This window comes from Carica papaya, chromosome 4 (assembly GCF_054855325.1).
Source record: "Carica papaya isolate Zhongbai chromosome 4, ASM5485532v1, whole genome shotgun sequence".
Classification (NCBI taxonomy): domain Eukaryota; kingdom Viridiplantae; phylum Streptophyta; class Magnoliopsida; order Brassicales; family Caricaceae; genus Carica; species Carica papaya.
The window spans coordinates 15,229,507-15,249,284 of NC_142312.1; the positions used below are offsets into that span (position 1 = coordinate 15,229,507).

Sequence of the window (19,778 nt, forward strand, 5' to 3'; positions counted from 1 at the left end):
AGGAGGCCATCTTCCTCTTAAGCTTGTTTAGCTAATGTGAATACAGATTCGACCTTCATCCAGGAATTAAGGGCAAGAATAAATTCAACTTTCATTTAAGGACCATAGGGCTTGATGAATCTTCCTTGAGATAAGATAATAATAACATATTTTTGTAGAGGGAAACTTTTGAGATCATGGAACAAAGCCTCATAATTAAAACCAAATTGAATAGTTTTTTCATATTGAAAAACTTAGTATTCTTCATGATTTGACATGGTAAATAACATACTTGGAACTAAGGGTTTAGTGAAAAGAAGAACAACTTTAAGCTTAACGCAATCTACCTAATATCATTTGTTAATTCAACATCTCTTAAAGGACCCAAATTATGGGTGATTTAATGAGTAATATGTTTATTCGTCATGTTTAAAAGAAGAACTTTGATGTGAACCCAAATAGACCTAGTAAACAAATCGATATTATCTAAGGTGGTATGAAAATTAGAGTTTAAAGTTAAGAAAAATCTTAATATATTATTTTTGGACATATGATAGTCGAAGAAAAATAAATATATATTGTGTCTGATTGTGGTGACTTCTATTAGCATGAGAGGCTTCTATACATTAGATAAAATCTGACAAATTAGGTTTGGTGAAATCAATTTAGAAGATAATAGTTTATCTATAAGAATACATCCTCATTCATTTTGAATCGTTTGAGTGCCTATTGTGTGTTTTAGGTTTTGGCATGTAGGTTAACTGCCATGTTTTGTGATTAAGGGTCTGTTTAGATGATGGTTCAATAATGATGATATGATTTTTTAATGATTTTGTTCTATCTGTTTGCATTTCCAAATACATGGTATAGTTTTTTGATGGTTAGATCATGGTTCTTAAAACCATGATTTTTTCCATTTTTAAAACCAACAATTCGGTGGTTTTATGACGGTTTGATTATTTTTTCTCATTATACCCTTAAGTTTTTTTTCGTATTTACTAATTTACCCTTAATATTATCATTCTTCTTCTTTCACATATCTAGGGTTTATCTTTCTTCTTCATCTAAAGCCGACGTAGAGCCGCACACCGTAAACCATCTTCATCTTCGGCTTCTCTTGTTCGATCAGGTAAGGGCCTCTAATTTCTCTCTTTATTTCTTCAACTTCTTTTGTTTGATCATGTAAAGGCCACTTATTTATATGTTCACTTCTCTTTTCTTTTTCCGTTTTCAGTTTATTATCACTACTGGTATATGTGTTCCATTTTTTGTTTTTTTCGTTGCCATTTTTATTTTGTTCGATTGCTTTTAGTTCCTTCATGGTCGATTGAGCAATCATTTCTTTTTCATAGTCACCGGTCTTGCTTTAGCACTCTTTCACATTTCCACTTGTGATAGAGGATGGCGCTTTTTTACCTTCTAATTTTCCAGTTAAACTGGGGATCAAAAGGTCAGTGAGAGATAACAATAATATGCATCCATTTCTAGGCTAATTCAGTGTCTTGTGGATGCTATCTATGAGGTAGTTAGACACGCCCATTGGGGGATCTGTTGGGTCTTTTAAAAGGACTCAATCAAAGGGCACAAACAAATGAAGGGAAAGCCTGCTGTTTTTCTGAGGTTGGGTTTTGAGATGAGAGTAGGATACACATGTCAAAAAAATCTGTTGTCTAAAGAGAGTGGAGTGATCTTAAAGAGTTTTCGATTTTCTTATTTAAAATTATACTTTTAGATTAACATATATATGTAGTTTTTTGAATTAAATCAAACTATATGTCTTTCTCATTTGTTGCCACTCAACAACAACAGGTCTCAGCACTGCACATTCCTAACAATTTCTTCTTTCTTTCAATTAAAGATTATTGTCATCTGGTGGATAATGTTATTAGGTGTTGCTGTCATTTTGTTTTGGGAAGCCTGAATAGGCGAGTCTACATGTGTGTGCGTGGCCATCTCTGTTGTAGTGTGTGTGTGGCCTGTGTTGGCTAAGATGATGAATTGAACAGACTTTATGGTCAGTTGGCAAAGAGGACTGGATGATAGATGGTCCGAATGGGAGTTGAGATGGTAGATGTACGAAATTCTTTTGGCCAGATACATGGTCGTTTCTCTTTTGGAGGCTGTAAAAGAAATAGTTTGCATGGCAGAACATAAAATGTCAGTAAATTGCATCCATATGTGGAATCCATTTGCACCTATGCATAACTTTACTTAGATCTCTTATTAATTGCTAAAACAATTATGTGTTTCAGCATCTAAACATGCAAAATTGTTGTATACAAAGGGTGTATCCTTTTTATCCTAGAAATATGTCTCTTAACTAAAGATAGAACATATAAACTTCAAACCAATTCTAACCTAGTGAAAAGACAACAGCATAAAATATAATTTTGAATAGATAATCAATATTAGTTATACATTCTGGAATTTTAAGAATATTGCTAATCAATATTAGTAATTCTAGCCTAATGTAATGTTATTTGAGCTTAAGCTGAAGTTGAATCTAAGCAAGGAGGCCAGACACATGCTGTAATTATGTGTAGTGGCTGTTGCTTATTCTGGAAACCAAGCTTTTAGGTACAATTGTGCATTGAAAGGAAAAAGAAATTTTCAAACAAGAACTTAAAAAAAACAAAGAAAAGGAAAAGGAAACTTGAAGAAAAGGGTTATGGAGAATAACAAGTTTCCTAGAAGTTTGTTTCTATGATTTGAAAGAAAGAACTTGGGAACAAATTCAAAGTAAAACTAATGGATAATTGTAAATGGAACCTTAGTTTTATCTTAGAATAAAAAAATTAGAATTTAGGAACAAAATAAAGAATACTCAAGAATTCTAGTATATATTTTAGTAATTGTTAAGGAAACATATAAAAATTAAAGAATATAGAAATTTAGGAAAAAGAAATTGACTTTAATAGTTTAGTAAAATTTAGTATTTTCAATTGTAATTAATTCTATGAATTTAAGAAAAAAAAATAGAGATAAGGGTTATAAAGAGAAAAAAATGAGCGAGATATTCATAACCGTAAAAGAAGACAAGCTTAAACCATTATTATTTTAATAACAGATTAACAGTTGAATTATTAGGGAAATAGAGAGTTAAGGAGTTAAGGTAAATGAGGAATTGCATTTAAATTATGATTTTAATTGGTTGTTTAATGGAAAAATTTTCGCTTTACCTTACTTTTTCTTTAATATATAGTTTTGTTGCAAAAAGAACAGTATAGCAGAACACACATCATATTCAGGGAACTCTTGTATAAGTGAGAATTATGGCTCATGTTCTGCTTTTCTGTTCTGTTAGAATTCAGCTCGATTATTTCTTGATTCATTGCGGTTAAAATCCTTTTTCTTTGTCTTTATTTTTTCCTTTATTTCTCATGCAGGTGGTTGTTTGAATTTGAATGATTTCCTCATATGTTAAAACACTACCGTATAGTTAATTACCTCATCAGTAGATACACATTTGATATTTCATACTCATTTTTAGATGGATCATACGGAACCCATAGTAATGTTAGTAGGAGTTTTAGTGATGCTTGTAGGAATTTATATTTATAGAATACGAAAACTTAGTCATATACATGAAAACTTAGTCATGTACATGAATTAAGGCTTGAAGGTGAGAAAGTTCGAGCCAAGCTTATGGAAAACTTGGTATCAAGTGAGTTCTGTCGGCACATTATTAGGATGATAGCTCCATCATTTATGAAGTTATGTCATCTGATATTATAGAAGGTGGACTTAGACTTATAATTCGTGTAACTGTAGAGGAACAAATATTCAAGACACTTTACTTATTAGGAACAATAAGAGAAATCGAGTCATGTCTTGGCATTTTCGACGATCAGGAGAGACGATAATTCGTCAATTTCACAATGTCATACGATCTATAATAGAACTGGCTGATAAATTTTTTAACCAGCCTGATGAATCGCGAGTACTATAAAAAATAGCCAACACTAGGTTCTTTTCATTTTTTAAGGTAAATATGTTAAAACTGCTTGATTAAGTTTTTGTAAATACGTATAATTTTATTTAATTAATAATCAATTAATTTTAGGATTGTGTTGGTGCAATCGACAGAATGCACGTATATGTTAAAGTGTCCAAAGTTGATGCTCCAAGATTCTGTGGGAGAAAAGATTTTCCCACACAAAATGTTTTGGTGGCTTGTGCATTAGACTTAATAACATATGTCCTTGCTGGGTGGGAGGGGATCACATCAGATTCAAGAGTAATGAAACATGCATTAATGAGAGCTGATGATCCTCTAATTATTCTAGAAGGTGATTAAAAAGTTTGAATTTCAAAATGTAGTATATAGGTTTCAAAAAAAAAAATTATAACTTTGCATAATGTTTTCAGGTAACAGCCATCAAAATCTTTTTTTTTTTATTAATAAATATAATTTTTTTATTTTATTTATTTTATTATATTTTAATTTAATAAAAAAATTTAGTAAAATTGATGGAGGATTAAATTAAAAATAATTTTGAAAAAAATGGGTAAAAAATTAGGTTCTGAAGGCATTTTTGAAAGAAAAATTAGAAAACAGGAGTCAAAATGCAATTTAGAAAAGATTTGCTATGTCAGATGCCCAGTCAGCAGCACTGACCAATCAGGACGCGCCAAGTGGAGGCGTTGACGTTGGAAGCCACACGGCAGGGCCTCGTGGACGATTTACGTGTGCGCGATCGAACGGCTGAGGTCTGTTCCCGCGCGCACGGACAACCTGGATGCACTCCCTCCCAAATGCAATTGAACGGCCATATTAAAAGTGATAAGATGGCCCAAAATGAATCGCGATGGACGATCCAGATTGAATCGCGATGAACGACCCAAATTCACTCTCTATTTAATCGCGATCGAACGGTTTAGATCAAACACTCGCCACCGCATCGAAACCCTTTCTAACTGCCAAAAAAGGTAAAAAAAAATTTTTTGCACGAAATTCAATTTTAAACTCATCCATGGCCAAATCGAAGTGAAAGAACCGGTCAATTGGCCGAAAAATACCGATGAAACCTGACGATGATGCCGCGGAGAATTTCACAAATCACCTTCGATGAGGCCCTTCCCGATTCCTGTTTCATGTAATTTTTCCACCATTGTGATCACTGTTTTCTTCTCTACAAGTTGACTAAAGTGAAACACTCAACCGCAACATGAGTTATAGGAGCCGCCGCACCAGAGAGCCCCGTTGCTGGTGAGTTTCGATTTTTTGTGTTTTTTTTGGGCCAACCGAGGCCCTTTAGTATGTGTGCTCGTAGGAATCAATGTAAAATCGGTTGGATTCAGCTGAAAATGACTTAAAATAGCCGACCTGAGGCAGATCACCGTTGAAGGTAGCGGCATCATCGCTGGAGCACGGCAAAGTCGCCGTGCCGAATTTTCAAAATTGACCGAGTGGGCCCTAGGACTGATTTTGGGTTTATTTAGAATATTTGTAGGTACGATAAGCGCGTTTCAGTTCCCGAAAAAAATTTATGAAACTTAGGGACCGCCCGTAAGTGTAGTAAACTGTTTAAGTTTTCAACGTCAGATCGAGTAAGGATCCCTCACCCTATTCTCTATCATAAAATTGAAGTCTAAATAAATAATAATATGGTATTTGTGCAAATTAAATAAATATGCATAATTAATTACGGATTGCTAATGGAGCCTGAACCGGAAATTATTTTCTGTTAATTTTTATTGATTTATTTTATAGTTTAAAAACATGTAATATCTGGTTTATCAATTTTATTATTTGAATACATGAATTGCTGCCTTACGTGACTACTGGTCGATTGAAAAATTGAGATATGATTACATTCTCTTATGCATATTTATTTATTTATGTGATCATGGTTATATTGAAAAATGGAAACTAAAGGAAAACGGAAAAGTTGTGTGATTAAATAAATAGATGGAACGACAGCCTTACTAGATATCCTGAGAGATGATGGAAGGACTGGGTACATAGGGAACCCTAATGTGAACGTTGTCTCATACCGGACGGGGTATGGAGATTTGATAATTTGGTGTTCATACCGGACAGAGTATGAGGACAACCTACTTTACTCTCATACCATACGGGGTATTGAGGTTTAATAATTTGAAGCTCATACCGGACGGGATATGGGGACGGCCCCTAATTAAGATTGTTAAAGGAAAAGGGTTACGTATAGCGGGAACATCCCTATAAACTCTTCTTCTTCTCTACGGTTATTTGTGTGATATAAATTCCACAAAGTTTCTCCAACAAAATAAGCCCTCCCTATAATTATGCTTTGCTGTGATGGAGGGCAAGTAGAAAAATCCCTTCCCCAGATTCCCAGCTTTATTCCTCAACAAACCAACAGATAGTGTTTGGTAACATTCAAAATACTAACATGTTATTATTTGAGAGAATTGAATAGAAGTAAAAAATAAATAAATTATGTGTTTGATGTGTGTGGATTTGGATATTCTGTTTTTTGTTTATTGCTCATTGAATGTGACAAATGTGTTTGATTATATATCTAAATATTATGATGTTGAATGCTTCTTTTCTTTTACCTTTTATTATTTGTATAAAATTTAGTTTTGAAGTATAGAACTGGTTTTAGTTAGTAGTTTAATTTTTTAAAATATATAAAGGAGTTGAATAAATTTAAGTATAATAATTGAAATTATTATATTTAACAAATAATTGCAACCATCATTTGGCTTTGGATGAGGCAGGTAGGTTATCTTTGAATCTGGGTTAATTAATTCCCACCTGCAATTTCACATGTCATCTATTATCAGTAAAATGAATCATCAGTACAAAAGCATTAAATTACAATCATAAAAAAGAAAACACATTTACGAATTCAAATTCAAGAATGATTTAAAACTTTATAACAAGAGAATATCATTCTTACTTATAGCCCATAACCAAATGGTGAAGAAAGACTGCAAGTTGTGTTTGAGCAAGTTTGCTGCCAACACATCTCATTGATCCCGCACCAAAAGCTTGATACGCCTCTGGTTTTGTTGATTGCTAAGGAATCAATAATAATATTAATAAAAAACTATTAGTAAGTTCATCATCAATAAAGAATTTATAGCTAATTAATGACTCCGAGAATGAGAGAAAGCAGCCTACTTACATTCCACCTGTCTGGATTAAAGCACATCGGATCTTCAAAGTATTCTGAGTTTGCATGAGGATATCTGACCCATTGAAGTACCCTCCAACCTTTTGGTATTAAATAACCTATAATATTTGAAAGACACTTTCAAAATTTCAAAATTAGAAAACTGTTTCTGCTTCTAAATAACAAGTATAGACACACACATACAAATACATATATATCAACAAGAAACAACTATTATATGTTGTACAGGAAGAGGACCTTCATATTCAACATCATAATCACCAGATCTGAAAATGAAGCACGAAACGTTTGCCATTCTTATTGTTTCATCCACCACCTGAATAACATTTAGTTGGTGTTAAGTAAAATAAACAATGTGCAATATTGAATCTTGAAAAGTGAATGCTCATGTATAGAAATTTGCATATACAAAGCAACGATATTGCAGCTCAATGAAGCCTTGTACATGTTTTCACTGTCCATATTGAACATTGAACTAGTGCAAGAGTTAGTTATCACATAAACGCAGAAGCATATTTGCAATGTATCCAGTATGCCACCATTACCTTCTTTGTATACTTCATTTGTGAAATTTCATCCAATGTAATGAATTCTCCCTCCTTTGTTGAACTCAATTCCATATTTTCTTCCTGGAAATCAATTTGAAATTAAGACCTACAACATTCATTACCCAATAACAAAGTATATGAAATTATTACAAATGTTTGTTCAATAATACCAGAAAACGTTTAAGCAATTAATCCACTAAATTTAATTTAGTAATACTCTTTCAATTACAGTGGCAGGTCACTTAAATTAGTATGAGATGCAGAATGTGAGATGAAGTAGAATAGTATTGTTACTCTAAGCCTCTGCAGAATTTCTGGGTTCTTGGCAAGGTAATACATAGCCCAGGCTGATACAGTTGCAGTAGTTTCGAAGCCCCCGAGAAAAAGCGTCACTATGTTATCAAGCACCTCTTCGTCACTTAGCTGCTTCCCATCCCCATCCTTAATTTGCATTAGAACATCCATCAAATCCTTGTTTTCCTGATCTCCTTTTTGGTTTTCTTTTCTCTTCTCCAACTTTAGCCTAAATATTTCCATGAGCTTTCTTCGGCACTGCAAAGAGTAAATTTGGTTTAATGCATCTTATTTGGGCACATGAGGAAACATGTAACGCCCCACATTCAGTAGTACTTTCTCCAAGTTAATATGAGTACATCAGTATCTACAGTAAATACAGATCAAAATTCCTATGTGAATAACACTCCTATGCATAAAAATAACAAGAATATATTATAACATGAACACAATTAACAGGTCCAAATATGATTCACATGAAGTTTTAAGCATCAATTAAACTGAGTTACCTGAACAGCACGATAGTAAGTAGTTCCTGGAATGTTAAATGGCTGTGCTTTAAATCCTTTAAGCAAACAAGCATAGTACTGGCCAATCTCATCCAAAAAGGGTCCTGGTTCGATGCTGACAAAAACTCGAGCAATGCTCTCAAATACCATCTGCAGGCAGACACATATTAACTCTCAGTAACATATTCTTCCATTATTTGAAGGTTAAAGCCTTACCACCCAATTTCTAACAATAACAGACCTTCTTGACAACATCAAATGCTATCACAGAACCCTTGTCAGCCCATGAACGAAGAGAGGTCTTGATGCTTGGTTGAATATGAAGAACAATTTTCCTGAGAGAACTAGTGTGGGCAACTGCAGCACTGACATAACCTTTGACCCTGTCGTGGTGCTCGCCACTAGCTGCTAGCATAGAATTGGGGCCAACGAGATCATTAGTGGGAAATCTATAGGGAAATAGATTTGAGTGGAACACAAACTTCGTTACGGCTGGGGAGCAAGCGATGATCGATGGAGAGCCGAACAGATATGTTCTATACATCCCAACTCCATCACCGTATCTGATCATTGCAGACAATACTTAACATGATTAATCATTATATCTTAATATTTTTGGGTAAAAGAAGCACAAAAAAAAATATATATATATATATATATATATATATATATACACACACACATGCTTTGATGTAAGATTAGCATATGAATCATATGAAGAAGATGGGTATTTTACTTGGCTCGTTTAGAATTGATGAAATCATCAGGTCGGCGCAGAATCTTGAAGTACCAAATGAAAGTGAGCAGCTCGCCAATTAAAGGGAAGCCCATGTGACCAGGCGGGAGTTTCGCACGCTTAGAAGCCAAGTGTCGTTTGAGCGGCAAAACATGCCAAAGCTCGTTCCACCACCATAGTATCCAAATCATTAAAGGCACAGCACCCAAAACCCCTGTCAGCCACCATGCCTCCATGATTTCCAATTCTCTGATTCTCCGAAATCTCGTTTCCTACCTCCAGATCTGAGAGCACAACTGATAGCTTTAAGCAGCATTCTTAATTGTGTAGTCTATTGTCCCGGCTTATTTTAACAAATGTTAACAGTGGGCCTACAATACGAAAGCAGTCCGGCCGGACAAGAAGACAAAATGGACGTCTCTTCCAAATGAACTGGTAACTGCCGGTATTGCCCTTGCCTCTGACAAAGAATCCTGGCTTTTCTCCTTTCCAAAATTAAAAACGTTCTTCTCACTACCGAGATATGCACTGTAACGAATCTGAAAATTTTAAAAAAAAATACATATAATAATTTGAGTTCAGAATTAAAATAAATGTTAAGATTAATAATTTTTACACGATAATTTAAAAATACTAATAAATATCATTGAATAAATTTTTTTTAAAAAATACAAAAAATAAAGGAAACTATAAAATATTTAGGGTCTACTCGTAACCTTCTTGCAGATTGAGTTCGGGAACCGGGTCCTCCTAATCTGAAATGGTTAAATAAGGGGGTGAACTACACTAATCCAATAAGGACATCATAATATATCGTCGTCCTAGAAGCAAAGATTGGTAGAAAAACAAAAAACAACCAATAGAGCACAAATTTTAAACAAATTCATTTATTAATAATAAAACTATTTACCGTTCACTTATCACAGTGAGATTTATAAAAATAACATATGAAAACAATAATATTATTAATATCATGATTTCATATATAATCTACAATATAGCACATATCATTATATTATTTTCAAGTCATCAAACAACAATTGTCCATTTTTTATCAGCCTACTAGTATTTATAGAGATCCATAGGGGTGTCCCCGCTACACATGAACCATTTCCATTAACAATCTTAATTCTAAGATCGTCCCCATACCCCGTCTGGTATGAGCACCAAATGACCAAGTTTCCATACCCCGTCCGGTATGAGACAACGTTCACGATAGGGTTCCATATGAACTCGGTCCGTCCACCATCTCTCACGATATCTAGTGAGGCTGTCATCTTATCCATTTATTAGATCACATCCCTTTCCTATTTATCCTTAATCTCCGTTATCAAATTAAACACAATCACATAAACAATGAATATGTACCCGGTAATACAATTATATCTTAAATTCCAAAATCACACAGTAGTCAAGTAATACAGTAATACATGTATTTAAGACTCTGAAACCAGATACCGTCATGCCTTTAAACTGTAAAAGAAATCAACAGGAATCAACAGAGAACAATGTCTGATTTCGGGCTCCATTAGCAATCCATAATTGCATTTATCTAACCTGTATAAAAGACCGTATTATTATTTATTCAAACTTTACATTTATGATAGGAATTAGGGTGAAGGGTCCTTACTTGATTCAACGCCGAAAACTAGATGGTTACTGCGCATACGGGCGGTCCCTAGGTTCTCTGAATTTTTCTTTGGGAACTGAAAAGCGCTTACGGTACCTACAAGTGTCCCAAATAAATCTAAAAATTAGACTCAGGGCCCACTCGGCCAATTTCAGAATTCCGGCAAAGCGGCTCCGCCGTGCTCCGGTGACGGCGTCGGCGCTCGCGGCGACGATCCGCCTCGGATTGGCTGTTTTCAGCCGAACTTGCAACGATTCTTGCCAGAAAACACACTTAGGGCCCTCGGTGGGCCAAAAAAATACAGAAAAGTAAAACTCACCGGCGGTGGGGCTCTCCGGTGCGGCGGCTCCTCCGGCTCACATTGCAGTTGGGCATTTTGCTATGGTCAACCTGTAGAGGAGGAAACGGTGATCATAACAGTAGAAAAATCACATCGAATGGGAATCGGGAAAGGCCTCATTGGAGGCAAAAACTGAAACACCCCGCGGCGGTGCCGCTGAGCTTCAGCGGCGTTTTCTGGCCAATTAACCGATTCTTTCACTTCGATTTGGCCATGGGTGGGTTTGAAATCAAATTCTGAGCAAATGATAGAATTTTTTACCTCATTTGGCGGTCGAAAATTGCTCCGATGTGGCGGCGGGTGGCGGCGGTCCGCTCCTCGACGATTGGGCTGTCTTCTCCAGGGAGGGGCTCTAGTGGCTAGGGTTAGGGTTTGGGTGCGGATGAGGTTATTTATACCCATCTACTTTTGATCTGAACCGTCCATCGCTTTTAATCTGAATTATGCGATTGTAATTAAATAGGGAGTGAATCTGGGCTGTCCGTGCGCGTTTTTGATCTGGGTCGTCTGTGCGGGCGGGAATGGATATCAGCCGTTTGATCGCGCGCACGTGGATCGCCCACGTGGCCTCCTACGTCAGCATCTCTGTCACCTGACGCATCCTGGTTGGTCGGGGCTGCTGATCAGGCAGTTGACGTGGCGTAACTTTTCTAAATTGCGATTTGATCCCCGTTTTTTCGATTCTTCTTTCAAAAAACCATTAGAATCCAAAATTTCACATATTTTTTCCAAAATTATTTTCAATTAAATCCTCAGTTATTTTTTTTACCATTTTTATTATTATTATTACTATTATTTTCATTTAATCAAATTAAAATAAAATAAAATAAATTAAATTTAATTAATACATATTTATATTTATATAGAAATAATTAAAATAAAAATAATTGGGTGTTACATGCACCAAGACGGAAAGTCTTAGGAGCAGAAGATCGGGAAGAGAGAGGGAAATTCCGGTGAATGAGCATGATGAAGACAATCGATTATGGTGAACAAGGCCAGGGAGGTTAAAGAGGACATTAACGGGGAACCTGGTGAACATAAACTATGTTAATAATTCGTATGATTAAAATCTTATTTGAATAATGGTAAATGATAAAATTTTAATGTATAGTATTCTACGGTTGTGAAAAAATTATATTTATTTTAATTTTTAGTGGTAATAAACGGTATCTGACTAACAAATTTGGAATGAATTTTAAAATCATCAAATTAGTGGTATTTGACTGACAAATTACTTTTTTTCTTTTCATACTCTCATATAATATATTTAATTCTATTTTTATTATCATAAATTATTATTTATTTTATTAAATATAAAAATTTAATTTAATTATGTGTAATAATTATTTATTTAAATATAAATATAATTATATTGGTAAATAATTTATTTATTTTTATTACATACTTTTTATATACCATTTACTATTATATATAATAAGTAGAGATAAATTAATAATCATTCAAACATAAATTTTTTTGTCATCCTGTGTCATTATCATTCTATCACTGTCATTGCCATATATTAATTAAACATCACTAAAATTTATCCAAACAGAATGTCCTATAAGTGGGAAAAATAGATTGATACTATCTTTGGAGAGCAATGCGATATTGGCCGAAATGGGCCCTGGGCCTAATTTGGGATTTTTTGGAATATATGCAGGTACCAGTAGTGCGTTTCAGTTCCCCGGGAAAAATTCAGGAAAAATTAGGGACAGCCTGTAGGCGCACTGTGAAGCCGTGTTCGGACCCCGAAACGTGTAAGGACCCCTCACCTTATTTCCTATCACGGTATTAAAGTTCAATAAATGATAAAACGGTATTTCATGAATAAACGAATGTGTGAAATTGCTTAAGGTCGCTAATGGAGCCCGAGTCTAGTGTGTTTGTCGGTTAACTGTTATTTGGCCTGTTTTACAGTTTTAAATGCAGTATGAGGTTTGATGTTTTCATTTTATAGTTTCGTGTGCATATTGTACTGTTTTATTGATTATGGATTGAATGACTGGAATATTGATGCTGTATGTTGTCTGTTTGGCATAAATTACTGTTTTGCTTGTTTGTATGTGGATTGATGATGCTGACTGAGGGAAAAGAGAATGATAGATTATGTAAATGGGTAATTGTATAATGTGGTCAGCATGACTAGATATCCTGGGAGATGGTGGACGGACCGGGTCCGTAGGGAACCCTACCGGGATTGTGGTCTCCCATACCGGACGGGGTATGGAGATCTTATGTGTTTTGGCGCCCATACCGGACGGAGTATGGGGACGACCCGTTTCACCCTCATACCGGACGGGGTAATGAGGTCTATAGTTTTGGCGCCCATACCGGATGGGGTATGGGGACGGCCTTGGAAAAAATGATTTCAAGTGTTAAGGGTTAACGGGTAGCGGGACCCCTATGGATCCCCATGGATACTAGTGGGCTGGTAAATGAGGAAAATATGTTGTGTAACGATTGAATTACGAAAGGCTTGATAAGTATTATGCTATACAATTTATATATGATTTCATGATGATGATGATGTTATTGCTTTCGTACACTGTTTTATGGATTATATCTAGGTAAGTAAATGGTAAAGGTTTTATTATTAATAAAAAGATTTGTTGTAAATTATGCTCCATTGGTCTTTTTGTGTTTTCTACCCACCTTTACCTCCGTGACGGTGAGATATCGTGATGTCTTTACTGGGGTAGTGTAGCTCATTCCTTATTTAATCATTTCAGATCAAGAGGACATCGTTCCCGAGCTGGTTCCGCAGGAGGACGACGAAGGGGACGCCTAAAGACTCCATAGTCATATTCGTAGCTTTTACTTTCAAGTTTCTCCTTTAGGTAGTTTGATCTTTTATATTTTGTGAGCACGTTTTTGGTTTTAGTGTAAAGGATGTTATTCAAATTTTGACTTCGCTTCCGCATTTGATATTTTTAATATACATTTCATTTTAAATTTCCGGGACCGTTACAGCAATGATCGTTTGGCTTCAGACATCGAACTTTGGAAGATGAACATCTTTTGCTGATATTGGATTAAAAGGACAATACTTTCTTTTCACTTTTCTAGTTTTTGTTAATATAATTTTAAAGTAATTTTTTTAAAATTTTTCAAGCTTATATTTTTTAAAAGTTTACAGAGAATAATTTCATCATGCATGATATGTTGTACTAAAAGAAAAAGGTTAGATCATTGATATTTTTGTGTTGTGATAATCCAAAATTTATCACTGTATTAGCATGTTAATTAATAATAATTAGTTTATAATATTTTATTTATAGAGCATATGACTTAATTAGTGTAAAAATTCGAAATTAAATGAAAATGGTTTATTATCTAAATGCAGAAGCGAATAATAAAGTCAAAGTTTATATTCTTTACATAGTAAATTGGATTTCTCAATAGAGTTACGAGAATATCCCTTCTATTTTGGTTCATAAAAAAAGACAAACGATAATAAAAACAAATAAATAGATATTTTAAGGGGTTAACCTCCACTAGCACTTGAAGGAGAGTACGGGAGGTGAATTACTCACAACTTTCTTACTGATCGGGATCTGAATCTTGATCTTTTTGATTTAAAATAGTTAATAAAAGGATGAGCTATACTAGCTCAGAAAGAATATTATACTAATCATTGATACGGAAAACTGAAGGTTGGTAAAAATCACAAAACAACTAATGGAGCTCTTGATTTAAGTAAATACATTTAATTTTAAAACATTTTATTCCATACTTACTGTTACGAATTTTTTCGAAAATAATCTATGAAAACAAATAGCCAAGTAACATTTTAATTTCGTTCATAAGATCAATAATTCTTCTTTTTAACCTATTTATTGGGACTCTTGGGGGTCCATAAGGATATTCATCTACTCGTGAACCCAGTGTCTCGATTTGACACTTAATCCGGTTATTCCCATACTCTGTCTGGTAATAAGCGCCTACATGCCATTCCCTCGATACCTTGTTCGATATAAGCTAAACCATCTTTTCCAAATCCTTCCGGTATGAAACTTCTTAGTCCCGTCCAACTGAGATAATGTCCATAGTAGGGTTCCTTATGTACTATACCATCCATCCTTTTCCAAAACACCCAGTAAACTTTCATATATATAAATTCTCGTCGTCCAAACAACCACCAATTACATGCTACACATTCACAGGTTAATTTAAACGATATCTAAGCAAGTGATATAATTTACATAAGCAAATAATTAAGTAACCAGATAATCAAATAATCAGTACAGGATAACCCAAGTAAACCAAATAACCAAGAACACAATTTAAACTAACAATTTAATGCACATAAATTAATAGTAAATATTTTAAGCAATATAGGAGAAAATGACAGTAAATTACAAAGTATTAATTATTAAGTCTCAATTTATTATAACCGATAATAAGGTGATGGATCCTTACCAAGATCGGTATTTTGAAATGTTGTGCTACCCACTATGCATCCTAGCGGGCCCTGAGTTTTCCTGAATTTTACATGCAAAGATCAAAATACTCGTAATGTACTCAAAAATAATCCAAAAATCCAAAATTAGTGTTGAAAATTCTTTCCAGCAATTTTAGGTTTCAGCACGGCGGCACTGGCATGCACCAGTGTCGGCTCCGCCACCCATAGTGGCAGTTCACCTCGCTTTGGTCAGTTTTGACCGGTTTCATATATATCATTGCAAAAAAAAAAAAAAACACGTTAGGAAGTCTCAGTTGGCTAGAAAAATTGAAAAACCGAACCTACCAGCGAGGGGAGGGGCGGTTTCGGGTGCAGTAGCTTCGTCGGTTCTCCTTTCCAACTGGGGTTTCTCTTTTGGCTAATCTTTTTTGGCAGTCGGCGGTGACTTCGGTGCAACTGCGGCTGGTGGCCGGTCTTATTCTCTGGTGTCTAGTTTTTCTTCTTTGGCGGGGGGTTGGCGGCTAGGGTTGGGTTCCTCTGTGAAGAGGAGTTTAAATACCCTCTCCTATTTGATCTGAGCTGTCCATTTTCATTGACGTGGAGCGAGAAGGACCGTTCGATGGTTTTTCGTTTAGACTGATGGTGTGGGCGAATCCGAGTCATCCATCACGATCCATCTCGTTAGTCCGATCGTGTTTAAAGAGAAAATATATCTGAACTGTTCATGCGTGTAGGATGAGATCTAAACTGTCGGATTGCTGGGCACGCAGATTGTTCGCATGACTTCTCGCGTAGTACCGATGTCAGTAGGGTTACCACGCGGCATGCTCCGGTTCGATGGGGCTACTGACTGGGTTGTCCCACGTGGCTGAACTTTTTCTTTTTGTATTTAAATTCCATATTTCTAATTTTTTTTTTAAAAAATACTATCGAATTTAAAATTTCACCTATTTTTTTAAAAATTACTTTCAATTTCGTCCCTAATTCATTTTTCTTAAAAAATTTAATAAAATAAAATTAAAATAAATAAAATTATTTATTAAAATATATTTTTTAAAATAAGAAAAACCAACCCAGGTCGATTTTCGAGCCCAGATATTACAATTAGTGTGTTGGAGGTTATAAAATCTAAATTAGGATTCATTCTAATTATGTATATACATAGAGATATTTTAATTAATAATAAATTCAATTAGCTTATAAGAAATAATATTCAAATTAATATATTCAAATGGTAAAATACCAACTATGCACAAAGAGTAAATTCAAATTAACTATTTAAAAAATGGTATATTTAAATATAATTTTTAACTTTTATGTGTAGATATTTAAACAGTAATTAAGTTGATATGATATTAAATGTACATTTTATAGTTACTGAAAATTACAATTTTCTTCATACCCTGAATCTATCTATATAATTATTAAAAGGTTGCTAACTGCAATAATTCCTTTTAATCATTTTTATACATTTTACACTTAAATACATTGTAGACAATGTTTATATTAATAATTATTTACTAGAATATATGTTATTCCATTTATTTTCTAAAACAAATGACTGACATTATATATCTTATGTATATGTGTAATATATTTTCTAAATAAAATTGATAAGTAATATATAGTTATATTTATGTATTCATACATAGATATTATGAGTTTCAAATTTTAATATTATATATATAGATGTATATATTTGATGACTTAAAGATATTGTCACGATATATATATATATATATATTACACTTCAATCAATTTCGATCCAAAAAGTAGAATTATTACTTTATTTATTTCCTGGAATTTAATAATTTTAGAAACCTGACCTATAGTTATTTTTTAAATTATTTTATTTTTCGTAAAATTAAAAATTTTATGATGAAAATATTAAGTTATTTTAAATAAACTATAAAAATTCAATTCAACGAATAATAAAAATTTTTAGTATCTTAATTTTATTATATAAAATTTGTGATACTAGGAATGAGGGTTAAACATTATGTATTATAATACTATTAATAGAGTTTAAATTTTGGAGTAGCAAAATAAAGAACACCAAATCAAATTGAAGATGGATGTTGCAGGCGTTCTCCGCATGAATCCTCCAGGAGATGGGAAAAAGAGCTACGCCAAGAATTCTCTTTTCCAAGTCTCTTTCTTTATCTTCATCATCTAATTCATATATATATATATATATATAGATATATATATATGCACGTGTCTATAATAACATTTTATAACTTTTGTGGGTTTAATGTTTCAGAGAATAATCATATCAAAATCCAAGCCATTTCTAGTAGAAACCATAAGCGACATGGTAAGGTCAATGAGGAGGAGTAGTAGCAGTGTTAATGGCTGTTGGCTGGCTTGTTTCAGAGTTGCAGACTTGGGTTGCTCGTCGGGACCCAATACGCTGCAGGTGATCTCAGAGATTATTAACACAATTAGTGACGAGATCATTTGCAACCAGCTGCAAGAAGATGATGAGCCAGAAATCCAAGTCTTCTTAAACGATCTTCCTACCAATGATTTCAACACTGTTTTGAAAGATGTTGCTGTGTCTTATAATCAAGATGATAAAAACAAACTTCGCTGTTTTGTGTCGGCCGTGGCTGGTTCTTTCTATGGCAGACTGTTCCCCAGGGAAAGTCTTGATTTTGTACATTCTTCTACCAGTCTTCATTGGCTCTCCAAGGCAAGTAATTATTAGTTTCACTTCCGAACATAAACACATATAAGTCAAAATTCATACATTTATCTTTAAGAGAGTTGTATAAACTTTTAAATAAAAATATACAAAATCATAATCTAACTAGAATTTGCAATTTCAAATAAAAAATAATATATCCACTGTTTGAATAAATAGCAATACTAAATTTACATATATCTATATATGTATATATAAGGTTCCAGATGGTTTTGATGAGGAAAACAGAGGGAATATATACATAGGAAAATCAAGTCCTCCAAAGATATATAAAGCATACAAGGAGCAATTTGAGAAGGATTTCTCAAACTTTTTAAGGTTACGGTGCCAAGAAATGAAAGTAGGAGGTCGTATGATTCTTATCTTAGTTGGGAGAAGCATTCCATATCCCTTGGCCTCGAATAACTTTTTTCCATTGTGGGAGCTCCTTGCAGCATCTCTCATGGATTTGGTTGCCCAGGTAATTTATTTCTATTATTAATAATTTTACATATGTATAGTTTTAAATAAATACATTAATTATATTTAATTATTTATATAAAGCTATTCTCATCACAATAATCCACATCATTAACCGCCATTAATTATTTCTACAATTAATTATCAGATACGTACATATATATATATATATATATATATATGTGTGTGTGTGTGTATCTCTTGTTCTATTCTATGCTTGCTTTTAGTGTACAGGTTTTGCATATTATCTTTCAACAAATAATTAAAAAAAAAACACAAATAACTTCAGTGTTCTACTTAGTAAATAAATGTATACATTTGTTAACTAGGGACTCGTGAAGGAAGATGCGGTGAACTCCTTCAACATGCCTTGGTACACTCCATACAAGGAAGAAATAAGAGAGATAGTTGAGAAAGAAAATTCATTCAGTCTCGATAAGCTGGAAACCTTTGAAGTGAATTGGGACCTCAGGGAAGCTGTAGCAATGAAGGAAGAAAATTTTGTGTTGAATAAGAATCAAAGTGGGCAAATTGTCAGTGATCACGTAAGAGCAGCAACAGAATCCATGTTTGTTCATCATTTTGGAGAAGCCATAGTTGACAACTTATTCAAAACCTACTCAGATCATATTGCCGAATATCTTCGCTTTCACAACTCCAAGTATATCAATATAGTCATTTCAATAACAAAAATATAGTATTTTAATTAGTTTTAAAGTTATTATGAGTTAAAGGCTTCAATTGTTGAATAAGATGTGGTTAAAATAGTAGTGTTGTATTTGATTCAAACTTATTGTATTTTTAATTAATTTCTAAATCTTATTTATTTAGTGTGTACTCGTTATAGTTTAATATTTGATGCATGATTGAATAAATTTTACTCATAACTTGATTATACATACCATGAGTTTATTGGTAAAATAATATATTTTATTTTTGAATATCTATTCTACTTGCACTGAATTGTTATTTATATTTTATGAAACCGAAATTCAATTAAATTTCGATGCAATTATTATAAGTAAGGTGTGATCATTTAGA

The 19,778-nt window shown here is 33.6% G+C and overlaps 2 protein-coding genes and 1 long non-coding RNA gene across 4 annotated transcripts; 2 read left to right on the forward strand and 1 right to left on the reverse strand.

Annotated features, from left to right (window-relative positions):
• The first annotated feature begins 891 nt into the window (after positions 1-891).
• Positions 892-2,287, forward strand: LOC110811968 (uncharacterized). Its single transcript, XR_002539233.2, has 2 exons — positions 892-1,108; positions 1,869-2,287. It is a non-coding gene; the product is annotated as an uncharacterized LOC110811968 (long non-coding RNA).
• Positions 2,288-6,566: 4,279 nt separating this feature from the next.
• On the reverse strand, positions 6,567-9,678 carry LOC110811959 (beta-amyrin 11-oxidase-like). The gene is made up of 9 exons (XM_088217941.1): positions 9,194-9,678; positions 8,699-9,020; positions 8,458-8,607; positions 7,949-8,206; positions 7,652-7,735; positions 7,344-7,422; positions 7,098-7,204; positions 6,870-6,988; positions 6,567-6,724 (listed from the first exon to the last, which is right to left on the reverse strand). Exons 1-9 carry the CDS (start codon positions 9,427-9,429, stop codon positions 6,589-6,591), a joined length of 1,491 nt encoding a protein of 496 aa, XP_088074067.1. The 5' UTR covers positions 9,430-9,678; the 3' UTR covers positions 6,567-6,588.
• Positions 9,679-17,515: 7,837 nt separating this feature from the next.
• LOC148266311 (benzoate carboxyl methyltransferase-like) lies at positions 17,516-19,574 on the forward strand. Of its 2 annotated transcripts, XM_088217942.1 has the most exons (4): positions 17,520-17,720; positions 17,835-18,266; positions 18,478-18,738; positions 19,067-19,574. In XM_088217942.1, exons 1-4 carry the CDS (start codon positions 17,643-17,645, stop codon positions 19,433-19,435), a joined length of 1,140 nt encoding a protein of 379 aa, XP_088074068.1. In that variant the 5' UTR covers positions 17,520-17,642; the 3' UTR covers positions 19,436-19,574. The 2 variants fall into 2 exon arrangements, with proteins under 2 accessions (XP_088074069.1, XP_088074068.1); XM_088217943.1 differs by lacking the exon at positions 18,478-18,738 and having other exon boundaries at positions 17,516-17,720.
• Positions 19,575-19,778: the final 204 nt, after the last annotated feature.

Coding starts and splice junctions, on each gene's coding strand:
- LOC148266311 (XM_088217942.1), top strand. CDS start 17,643: ATGGATGTTGCAGGCGTTCTCCGCATGAATCCTCCAGGAGATGGGAAA. Junction 17,721..17,834: donor CCAAGAATTCTCTTTTCCAA/GTCTCTTTCTTT, acceptor TTAATGTTTCAG/AGAATAATCATATCAAAATC. Junction 18,267..18,477: donor GTCTTCATTGGCTCTCCAAG/GCAAGTAATTAT, acceptor TGTATATATAAG/GTTCCAGATGGTTTTGATGA.
- LOC110811959 (XM_088217941.1), bottom strand. CDS start 9,429: ATGGAGGCATGGTGGCTGACAGGGGTTTTGGGTGCTGTGCCTTTAATG. Junction 8,608..8,698: donor CATTTGATGTTGTCAAGAAG/GTCTGTTATTGT, acceptor GTCTGCCTGCAG/ATGGTATTTGAGAGCATTGC. Junction 7,736..7,948: donor AAATTCTGCAGAGGCTTAGA/GTAACAATACTA, acceptor ATTGATTTCCAG/GAAGAAAATATGGAATTGAG.